At 54.7% G+C, this 11,296-nt stretch overlaps 1 protein-coding gene across 4 annotated transcripts in view; it reads left to right on the top strand.

The window, feature by feature from the left end:
- Positions 1-10,072, top strand: part of Xylb (xylulokinase homolog (H. influenzae)) — a 19,026-nt gene extending 8,954 nt beyond the window's left edge. For 3 of the 4 annotated variants that reach the window (XM_013030320.1, XM_013030319.1, XM_013030322.1), the window contains 12 exons: positions 305-377; positions 1,796-1,914; positions 2,923-3,004; positions 3,875-3,915; positions 4,330-4,445; positions 4,986-5,101; positions 5,428-5,501; positions 7,076-7,172; positions 7,569-7,627; positions 8,254-8,341; positions 9,034-9,128; positions 9,466-10,072. In XM_013030320.1, the coding sequence (XP_012885774.1) occupies positions 305-377; positions 1,796-1,914; positions 2,923-3,004; positions 3,875-3,915; positions 4,330-4,445; positions 4,986-5,101; positions 5,428-5,501; positions 7,076-7,172; positions 7,569-7,627; positions 8,254-8,341; positions 9,034-9,128; positions 9,466-9,537 (1,032 nt within the window). In that variant the 3' untranslated portion in view covers positions 9,538-10,072. The remainder of the gene's footprint in view (positions 1-304; positions 378-1,795; positions 1,915-2,922; positions 3,005-3,874; positions 3,916-4,329; positions 4,446-4,985; positions 5,102-5,427; positions 5,502-7,075; positions 7,173-7,568; positions 7,628-8,253; positions 8,342-9,033; positions 9,129-9,465) is intronic. The other variant, XM_013030323.1, reaches the window with a different exon arrangement.
- The last annotated feature ends 1,224 nt before the right edge of the window (positions 10,073-11,296 follow it).

The following is an 11,296-nucleotide window of genomic DNA, read 5'->3' as shown; positions in this document are numbered from 1 at the left end:
ATGGATGGATGGGTGGGTGGATGGGTGGATGGATGGGTGGATGGATGGATGGATGGGTGGATGGATGGATGGATGGGTGGATGGATGGATGGATGGATGGGTGGATGGATGGATGGATGGATGGATGGATGGGTGGATGGATGGATGGATGGATGGGTGGATGGATGGATGGATGGACGGGTGGATGGATGGATGGATGGATGGATGGACGGGTGGATGGATGGATGGATGGATGGATGGACGGGTGGATGGATGGACTGATGGAAGGAGTGTCACGGCCTCTCTCCTTGTGGCTTTTCCATAGAGGATTTCTCTGGTCAGCAGCTTTGCTGCTTCCCTGTTCCTGGGCTCCTACTCCCCCATTGACTACAGTGATGGTGAGCCTTCCAGAGCGGGGCTTGGGATGAGCTGAGCTGAGTGGGGCGGGGGGCTTGGGGAATAGGCTGGGTGAGAGGGAGCTGAGGGGCTGAGCCGGGATTGGGCTGGATGGAACAGAGGGGCGGGGCATGGGAACGGGTGGAACTCGGGATGGCTGGAGCTGGTGGGGGCGGGGCTTGGTGGGGTTGGGCGGGGCTTGGTAGGGGCGGAGCTGGGAGAGGTTTGGTAGGGGCAGACTTCATTGCGACTGGGCGGGGCTTGGCAGAGGCGGGGCTGAGTGGGACTGGGCGGGGCTTGGCAGGGGCCGGGCTGAGTGGGGCTGGACTTGGTATGGGAGGAGCAGAGTGGGACTGGGTGGGGCTTGGTAGGGGCGGAGCTGAGTGGGACTGGGTGGGGCTTGGTAGGGGCGGGGCTGAGTGAGACTGGGCGGGGCTTGGGAGGGGCGGGGCTGAGTGGGACTGGGCGGGGCCTGGCAGGGGCGGGGCTTGGGCTGCAGGCAGGTTGTCAGGCTGGCCACGTGGCCACCCAGTGTGCCTCAACTGGACTCTGGTTTCCAGCCTGTCTTGAGGATTTCAGTCTTTGTTGGAAAGAGATGATACTGAGCCCGGCGTGGCGGCTCACGCCTGTCACCCCAGCTACTCGGGAGGCTGAGATCGGAGGATTGCAGTTCAAGGCCAGCCCGGGCAGGAAAGTCTGGGAGCCTCTCCTCTCCAGTGAACCACCAGAAAACCTAAAGTGGCGCTGTGGCTCAAGTGGTAGAGCGCTCTCCTGGAGCTGAGGAGCTGAGGGACAGCGGCCTGGCCCTGAGTTCAAGCCCCACAGCTGATACTAATTACCTTCCTCGCGGTAGGGGTGCTGGGACTGGGGCTTGACATGGCTCGTGCGCTCCCTTTCCTGCTCAGGACGGATGCTGTGCCGCTTCCCGGGCTTTGTGTGGGTTCACTGGAGAGAAGGGTCTCCCCTGCTCTCCTGCCCCGGTAGGGCTTTGAACCGCCATCCTCCGGATCCCAGCCTCCTGGGTAGCTAAGCGTAGGATGGTGAGCCACCAGTGTCTGATTTCTATTTTTGCCATTTACTTTTGTTGCTGTTGTTTGTCTGGTGTTGCTGGGGTTTGAACCTGGGGCCTTGCGCGTGCTCAGTCAGGTGTCACTCCGGGAAAATCCTCCATCCTACACCCTGGATGTCAGCCCTCCTGTCCTCAGGCTTCCGGAAGTCTGGGGTGACCGGCGGGACCCACTACACTCCTGTTCATTAAGATAGGGTCTCACTCACTTTTCTTTTTTTTTTTTTTTTAAATCCAGGTTGGGCCTTAAACTAGGATCCTCCTGTCTCTACCTCCCAGATGGCTACAGTGGATGACAGGCTGAGCTACCCTACCCAGCCTGGTTTTCATTTGCCATTTCTTTTCCTTCCTTAGGTTCTGGAATGAATTTGTTGCAGATCCAGGACAAAGTCTGGTCCCAGGCCTGCCTTCTCGCCTGCGCCCCAAATTTAGAGGAAAAGCTGGGTCCACCTGTCTTGCCCTGCTCAGTCCTGGTAGGATCCCTCCCTTTCTCTCTCTCCTTCCTTCCTTCCTTCTTTCCTTCTCTCCTTCCCTTTCTTCCCTCCCTCCCTCTCTTCCCTTCCTTTCTTCCTTCCTTCCTTCCCTCGCTCCCTTCCTTCTTTTCCTTTTCTTTGCCTATACTAGGGTTTCAAATCAGTGCCTCATACCTTTTTGTTTTTGTTGGTCATGGGGCTTGAACTCTGGGCCTCAGCGCTGTCCTTCAGCTCTTCAGCTCAAGGTAAGCACTCTACCACTTGAGCCCACAGCCCCACTTCCAGTTTTTGTTGGTTAATTGGAAGGATTAGAGTTTCCTGGACTTTCCTGTCAGGGCTGGCTTTGAACTGCAATCCTCAGATCTCAGCCTCCTGAGTAGCGGGGATGACAGGTGTGAGATACCGGCGTCTGATGTTGCTAAGTTCCCTTCAGTGCCATATCCAGAATTTCAAGCTCACCTAGGTTGGTTCAAGTTGGAGCCTGTTTCATTCTAGCTGCTCTGCATCTCAAAGTCAAACGGATTTCAAGATGATCTCCTAGAGCCGGGCGCCTGGCATCCCAACTCCTCGGGAGGCTCAGATCTGGAGGATCACAGTTCAAAGCCAGCAGGGACAGTAAAGTCCATGAGACTCTTCTCTCCATTGAACCACAAGAAAACGGGAAGTGGCGCCATGTATGGCTCAAAAGTGGTAGAGTGCCAGCCTTGAGCAAAAGCAGCTCAGGGATAGAGCCCAGGCTCTGAGTTCAAATCCCAGTACCGGTGCAAAAAATGAGATGAAATAATAAGATTAAAAAGATCAAGCCAAGGTGACTTCACGCTTATGGTTGTGTAGAGCTCTTCTGGAATGGCGGAGGGGAGGGAACCCCCAATCCTGGCATGCAAGGGACACGTGCGCCAAAATCCTTAGTTTCAGTCTTCTGAAATATTCCAGTAGCTTGAGGTTGTGTATGTGTGTGTGTGTGCGTAGCAGGCTAGAGTTACCCACACAATTGCTCTCCACCTGCAGGGAAACATTTCTTCCTACTATGTCCAGCGCTATGGATTTTCCCCGGAGTGCCCGCTGGTGACCTTCACTGGGGACAACCCGGGTGAGTATGGGCAGGAAAAGGGGGGGGGGGATAGGGGAAGGGGGGCGGAGTCAGGTGAGCACTAGAGTCGGTGGGAGGGGCTTCAGCCCCTCCCAATGAGGCCAGTCCAGCATCTTGCATTGTTTCTTTTACTTGTTCACTCTCTCTCTCTCTCTCTGTCTCTTTGTCTCTCTCTGTTTTTCTTTTGCCAATCTCCTGGGGCTTCACCTCAGGGCCTGGGTGCTGTCCCTGGGTTTCTAAGGCTGGCACTCTACCACTTTGAGTCATCTATGGTGCCACTTCTGTTTTTGAGTGGTTTATTGGAGATCAGAGTGTCACAGACTTTCCTGCCCCGGCTGGCTTTGAACCATGATCCTCAGATCTCAGCCTCCTGAGTCACTGGGATGATGATGAGCCTGAGCCACCAGCGCCCAGGGGCCATGAGCACTCTTGTTGTTGTCTTCTTGATTCTCTGGACTTGCTGACCAGTGCAGCGAGTCCACGGGGCTCCCGTCTGTCAGCCTAGTGACTCAGGAGGCTGAGATCTGGAGGATCGCTACTCCAAGCCAGCCTGGGCAGGAAAGAGATTCTCACTCGAGCCACCAGAAAACCGGAAGTGGCGCCATATAAATGGCCCAAAGTGGGAGCGCACCAGCCTTGAGCAAAAGCTCAGGGACAGCGCCCAGGCCCCGAGTTCAAGCTCCAGGACCGGCACCAAAATTAAGTAAACAGACAAATAGACCAAACCCCCAGGCTGCACTTGGATTTGTGTAAATTCTCTTAGGCCACCTGAGCCTGCGCTGGCCCTTCTCCCTGAGGGGTGGATGGTGGGGGGCGGGGGACACTGGTTCCCAAGGCTTCAGGTAACCAAAGACTCCCAACCTTTCCCAGCGTCACTGGCGGGCATGAGGCTGGACGAAGGCGACATCGCGGTAAGCTGACTTCTCCATCTCCAGGCTTGCTTTTTAAAAAATCTGTTGTAGGGCTTGAACTCAGGGCCTGGGCACTGTCCCTGAGCTTTTGCTCAAGGCTGGTGCGCTCCCACTTTGAGCCATTTATATGGCGCCACTTCCGGTTTTCTGGTGGTTCATGGGAGGTCAGAATCTCACAGACTTTCCTGTCCTGGGTTCGAATGGTGATCCTCCAGATCTCAGCCTCCCGAGTAGCTGGGATGACAGGCGGGAGCCTCCTGCGCCTGGTGGGTGTGGTTCTTTCTAGCGGGGAGTTGATTCCTGGGGAAATGGTCCCCAGAACAGTGGACAGACGCAGCAGGTGTGGCGGATCAAGACCCACGGTGTGTGTTCAGCCAGCCCCTGGTCCCTCACCCCGTCCGGCCTTCTCTCTAGGTCAGCCTGGGGACCAGCGACACACTCTTCCTGTGGCTCCAGGAACCCACACCTGCTCTGGAAGGCCACATTTTCTGTAATCCAGTTGACCCCCGGCATTACATGGCGCTTCTGTGGTAAGCTGGGGTGTGGGGTCCCGTTGATTTCCCTGCCTGGGTGTGGGATGCAGGTGCAGGCTGCTCTGGGACCGTTTTTGTTTGTATTTTTATTTTTGTCAGTCCTGGGGGCTTGAACTCAGGGCCTGGGCGCAGTCCCTGAGCTGCTTTTTGCTCAAGGTTAACTCTACCACTTGGAGCCATATATATATATATATATATGGTGCCACTTCCAGTTTTCTGGTGGTTCGTCTGTGAGAGTCTCACAGATTTACCTGCCTGGGCCTGGCCTCAAACTGTGATCCTCCAGATCTCAGCCTCCCGAGTAGCTGGGATGACAGGCTGGAGCCATTGATGCCCGGCTGATTAGTGCATTTTAGGCTGGACCCGAGAAAGACTTGTTGTACCCACAACCTGGGGACCTGGGTAAACCCACAGATCCAGGCTGGAGTTGTAGCTCAGTGGCAGAGCACTTGGCTAGCCTACATGTGGTCATAGGTTCAATCCCCAGCACCGCTGTCACCGTACCTCTGGTCTTCAGCATTCGCTTCCCTTTTACAGTTTTAAAAATGGCTCCCTGATGAGAGAGAAAATTCGAGATGAGTCAGCTTCCGGCTCCTGGAGAGAGTTCTCCAAGGCCCTGCAGTCCACAGAGATGGGAAATGGAGGAAACCTGGGTAGGAGCTTTACTTCTTTATTTGGTTATTAAGTGTGTGTGTGTGTGTGTGTGTGTGTGTGTCCTGGGGCTTGAACACAGGGCCTGGGCTCTGTCCCTGAGCTCTTTTGCTCAAGGCTAGCACTCTACCACTTTAAGCCATATATGGCACCACTTCCGGTTTTCTGGTGGTTCATGCGAGATGAGAGTCTCACATACTTTCCTGCCAGGGGCTGGCTTTAAACCGGGATCCTCCAGATCTCCACCTCCTGAGTCACTGGATGACAAACGTGAGCCATTGGTGCGCCCAGCTCCTGACAGCCAATCTCTTCTTGATTTTTGTTTCAGGTTTTTATTTTGACGTAATGGAAATCACTCCTGAAATGTCTGGGCGTCACAGATTTAATGCAGAAAACCAGGAGGTAGGAACTATCTTGATATGGAGCTATATTAATCATGCGCTGAGCATTGATCTTAGCAGTCGCGACATCAAATCAATCACCTTTATTGTTGTTATTGTTGTCATGGTATTGGGGCCTATATGTTCATTTAGGGTTTGTTTGCTCAAGGCTGGTGCTCCATTACTTGAGCCACAGCTCCAACTTCTAGCTTTTTTGGGGCAGTTCATTGGAGTCTCATGGAGTTTCCTGCCTGGGCTGGCTTTGAACCTCTATCCTCTAGATCTCAGCCTCCTGAATAGTTAGGATGACAGGCGTGAGCCACTAGAGCTGGACTTGAGGCTCAAATTGTGTTCTCCTTCCTTCCTTCCTTCTTTCTTTTTTGCTAGTTGTGGGGCTTGAACTCAGGGCCTGGGCATTGTCCCTTTGAGCCATATATATGGTGCCATTTCCGGTTGTCTAGTGGTTCATCGGAGAGAAGAGTCTCACAGACTTTCGCTGCCTGGGCTGGCCTCGAACCATGATCCTCAGATCTCAGTCTCCCGAGTAGCTGGGATGACAGGTGTGAGCCATTGATGCCTGGCTGATTACCCCAGTTTAGGTTGGACCTGAGAGAGAGTTGTGCCCCCCCGCAATGCATGCTGGGAGCTCCTGTATCGCCATTCCTCACTGTAACTGTGGGGCTGGTGCAGATTTGGCTAGGTAGAATGTTCTGGAGATCGTGTCCGCAGTCCATTCCGGTCCCCTACTGGGATCGGTGTGGATCGTGTTTCAGGGGAGCAAGTACAGCTCTACTCTGTTTGCACACGCCAACCCTCGGGCTGTCAGGAAAGATGTATTCTCCAGTGGATCATTCATTCATCCATTCTCTCATTCGTTCATTCATTCTTCAATGCACATTTGTTCACTCACTGACCCATCTACCACCGCATCGTTTGCTCTTTCATACACATTCATTCACTGCTTGTGTATGGGTCACTGGTGCCAGGTTCTTTTGGGGGGTCTGTGGAGCCCCGATCTGGAAGATGGACGGAAATCAGGCTGAGTAGGCACACACAGGATACATGCATGGGGGGGCTGGGGAGGAGGGCCCGTGTGGGGTGGGAGGGAAGGGTGGGTGAGTCTGGGGCTGGACTGGGCAAGCGTGATTTCTGTGAGGAGCATTTGGTTGATGTCTGCAAGACGGCCGGCTTATCCAGAAGATGGACACAGCGTGGAGACCAGCAGTGAATGAACTTGGAGCACAGGGCAGGAGAGAGAGTAGCCAGTCCTTGGTCTGGGGCGCTGGGGGTGCTAGCCCAGCCTGGGGATAGTACATTAGCACGGGCGTGCAAGCAGTGTGGATTCCTGGAACACACACGTGGCTCTTATTTACCTAGTAAAAAGAATAAGGAGCCGGGCACCATTGGCTCACACACCTGTCCTCATCCCAGCTACTCAGGAGGCTGAGATCTAGAGGATCATGATTTGAAGCTAGCCCAGGACAGGAAAGTTCAAGCCCCAGTTCTAGCCCACGCTTGCGCACACGTGCACACACACACATATCACAGGAATACACACTCAGATGTCCCTCAAGGACCCCCGTGTCTGGGCACTAGGTGGCAGCGTTCCCTGGGGATGTGGAAATCCGAGCCCTCATCGAAGGACAGTTCATGGCCAAGCGGATTCATGCGGAGAGTCTGGGCTACCAAGTCAGTGAGTGTACTGGATGTGTTTTGGGGTGCGGGGAGCCCCGGGACTGAGATTGTGACTGGAGGTAGACGGAGCCCTGGCCCAAGGAAGGGGAGGGGTGTGAAACTGAGTTGCACAGGGGACTTGAACTCGGGGCCTGGGCGCTGTCTCTGAACTCCTTTTTGGTCAAGGCTGGTGCTCTACCACTTGGAGCCATCTATGGCGCCACTTCTGGTTTTCTGGTGGTTCCCTGGAGATCAGAGTCTCACGGACTTTCCTGCCCCGGGCTGGCTTTGAACTATGATCTTCCAGATCTCAGCCTCCCGAGTGGCTGGGATGACAGGCTGAGCCACCGGTGCCCAGTTTCATTTGTTTTTGTTCTGTGTATTTTTCTTCTTTGCTTGTCTGTTTTTCTTGTAGTGCCTAAGACAAAGATTTTGGCCACAGGAGGGGCATCGCACAACGCAGACATTTTACAGGTAGGAACTGGAAGTTGCCTCCCAACGAGACAGTATGTGAATCTGTTAAGTCTAAGAATCAGAAACTTTTTTCTTTTTTGTCGGTTGTGGGACTTGAACTCAGGGCCTGGGCGCTGTCCCTGGGCTCTTTGGCTCAAGGATGGCGCTCTACCACTTTGAGCTATATATAGGGCGCCACTTCTGGTTTTCTGGTGGTTCATTGGAGATCAGAGTCTCATGGACTTCCCTGCCCCGGGCTGGCCTCGAACTGTGATCCTCCGGATCTCAGCCTCCTGAGCAGCTGGGATGACAGGCAAGGGTCCCTGGTGCCCGACTGCCCACTCTGTTTTCTTCTGGCTCCCACTGAACAGTCTGTCTCACATCCAGGTGATTTCTGAGTCCTGCTGTGGGTATGTCATCCCAGCTACTCAGGAGGCTGAGATCTAGAGGATCACGGTTCAAAGCCAGCCCGGCAGGAAAATCCAAGAGACTGTCCTCTCCAATGAACCACCAGAAATCCGGAAGTGGCACCGTGGCTCAAGTGGTAGAGCGTCATCCTTGAGTAAAAGCAGCTCAGGGACAGCACCCAGGCCCTGAGTTCAAGTCCCGGCCCTGGCATTAAAGAAAAACCCCTGTGTCCTTCCCAGGTGCTGGCCGATGTGTTTGGTGCCTCAGTTTACATCACAGACACTGCCAGCTCAGCCTGCGTGGGCTCGGCCTACCGGGCTTTTCACGGTAAGTCCACAAGCGGGGGCTTGGCGCTTTCTCCCAGATCCTCTGAGCTCAGCCTCCTGAGCAGCGACTGAGGCCACATTACTGGCACACAGCCAGAGACTATGCTGTTATTTCTAGCAAGGAGAGACAAAAGGAAGTGCAGAGGATCACGATCGGCTCTGGGGTTAGCTAGCCAGGACCTGGGACAGCTCCCTCCCTTGAGTGGTGGCAGACAGAGCCCCAGAATTGATGCAGGGGGAGCCCCATCAAGGCATGCTCCCCAGAAAGAAACACAAACCCTCAAGGGTGTCCTCATTTTGCTTGGACTACTTTGCCCGGGCACCTGCCTGCCAGGGAGCCCCTAATTGGCAGCCTGCCTCAAAGGGCTTTCTCACGGCTCCATAATGATTCTATTCTTTGCTTCTCTCCCCTTAACTATTTAAATTTAAGATCGCCATAGCCAGCCACCTAGCTTTTCGGGAGGCTGAGATCTGAGGATCGTGATTCGAGGCCACTTTGGGGCAGGAAAAGTCTGTGAGACTCTGATCTCCAAGGAACCACCAGAAAACAGGAGACGGGGCACCATACATATAGCTCCAAGTGGTAGAGTGCCAGCCTTGAGCAAAACCAGAGCCCAGGGACAGCACCCAGGCCCTGGGTTCAAGCCCCACATCCTGTACACACACAGACACAAAATGTCCTTTCTCTCCTAGGCCTTGCAGGTGGTGTAGACATGCCTTTTTCAGAAGTTGTGAAGTCAGCTCCAAAGGCCAGGCTGGCTGCCACCCCAAACCCAGGAGCCGCACAGGTGGGAAAGCCGTAGGTGTTGTTCTAGCGTTCAGATTATGAACACCAGCCAGTGTCTTTTCTCACACGAAACATCGGTTTTCTTCCTTTGCCTCCACTCTTGTACTCCAATGAACCACCAGAAAACCAGAACTGGTGTCATGGCTCAAGTGGTAGAGCACCAGCCTTAAGCACCAAAGCCCAGGGACGGTGCCCAGGCCCTGAGTTCAAGCCCCAGGCCTGGCTGTTAAAAACAAAGAACACCAACAGCAACCACACATTTCAAGAGGTCGCCAGAAATGTAAGAATTTCCCCTCACCTCTTCCCACCTCTAAATGGGTGCCTTTCTGTCTCTCCAGGTGTATCAGGCCCTCCTTCCTCGGTATGCCAAACTTGAACAGAGAATCTTGTCTCAGAAGCAGAGTCTCTGAGATAAATTCTGCAGGGTCCAGCCACCTCACCCTCCCATCCAATTGTCCTGAGCCCGTTGCTACGTGGACTCAGTCTCGGGAGGAATCCTTTCCTTTGCTGTGTTTTCCCTGCCAGGCAAGGTTAACCAGACAAAGGTCTGGGTCTTGATCAAGATTGGGCCTTTGCCCCGGTGGCTCACGCCTGTCAGCGAATCAGGAGGCTGAGATCTGGAGGAGCACGGTTCTAAGCCAATCAGGACAGGAACGGCTGCAAAGAACTCTTTTTCTCTCTGCAATGGACCACCAAAGAGCTGAAAGTGGGGGTTGTGGTTCAGGTAGCAAGGCGCCCCTCTTGCCGGAGAGGAAGACAGCCTGAACGGGTTCTTGGAAGCTTGGTGGGGGAAAGGGGAAAGGAAAGGCAAGGAGTAAATGACATTAATAATCAGAATGCAACAGCTAAATCCAGGAGTCAGGAGAAAGTTGGGCATCAGTGGCTCATACCTGGCATCCTAGCTACTCAGGAGGCTGAGATCTGAGGATCATGGTTCAAAACCAGCCTGGGCAGGAAAGTCTGTGATACTCTTATCTCCAATGAACCACCAAAAACACCAGAAGTGGTGCTGTGGCTCAAGTGGTAGAGAGCTCACCTTGAGCAGAAAAGCTCCTAGTCAGTGTCTTGGCCCTGAGTTCAAGCCCCATGATGGACCAAAGAATAAATAAAAGGACTCAAATTTCTGAACAGCCAGACGTTGTTGGCTCACACCTATAATCCTAGGTAACCAGGAGGCTGAGATCTGAACACCCACGGATCACAGCAGAAAAATGTGAGATTCTTACCTCCAATGAACCAAAAGCGACACAGAGCCGTGTCTCAAGTAGTAGAGCACCAGCTTTGAGCCTCAAAGCTAAGTGACAGTGTCCAGGCTGTGGGTTCAAGCCCCAGCACTAACACACACACACACACCAACACAGAATAGAATTGAGCCATAGTGGCTCACACCGTTACACATAGCTACTCAGGAGGCTGAAGCCTGAGGATCGAAGCCTGATGCCGGCTCATGTAGGAAAGCCCTTGGAGGCTCTATCTCCAGCCAATCATGAAAGCCAGAAGTGCAGTTGTGGCTCAAGTGGTAGAGCACCAGGCTTGAGCAAAAACAAAACTCAAGGACAGGGCCCAGGGCCTGAGTTCAAGCCCCAGGACTGGCACACACACAGTGCAAAGGAGAGTTTCCAGTCCCCCCCTCCCACTTCCCACCTGCAGATGCTCTGTGGGGTGGGATTTGTCCCCCCCCCCCTCATCCCATGGGCACCCTGTCCTGACACGGGTGTGTGTCTGATCCCAGAGGTGCAGGGATTCGAGACTCCCCCCCCCCCAGCCCAAGTGGCTCACTGATCCCATTTCATCCATCACCCTCTCTGCCGCCTCCACCCCTTCTTCGCGCGCTCTCCAGGCGGGCCTCTGCGCATGCGCGCCCTGGCAGGCTGGGGCCGGAGGGCGTGGCCAGCGCGGAGGGGGGCGTGCCCGGCACCGCGAGGGGGGCGTGGCGGACGTGTTGTTGTTTCTCGGAGGCCCCGCCCCGAATCGGGGCGTGAACCACGCGGTCGCAAGCCCCGCCCCCGCGCCCCCGTCCTCCCGCCCCATTCGCCCGCCTCTTTGTATCCAACATCCGGGTTTCCCCGCCGGCGAACGGGGGCCCGGCGGTCGCCGCCGCGGAGCCATTTTGGACCCGGCCTCCGCCGTTCCCCCCCTGGCGTCCTCCCCTCCGTCCCCCCCCCTCCC

This window comes from Dipodomys ordii, unplaced genomic scaffold (assembly GCF_000151885.1).
Source record: "Dipodomys ordii isolate 6190 unplaced genomic scaffold, Dord_2.0 Scaffold128, whole genome shotgun sequence".
In the NCBI taxonomy this organism is placed as follows: domain Eukaryota; kingdom Metazoa; phylum Chordata; class Mammalia; order Rodentia; family Heteromyidae; genus Dipodomys; species Dipodomys ordii.
The sequence above is the reverse complement of the archived record's forward strand: the minus strand, read 5'-3'. Positions and strand labels throughout refer to the sequence as shown.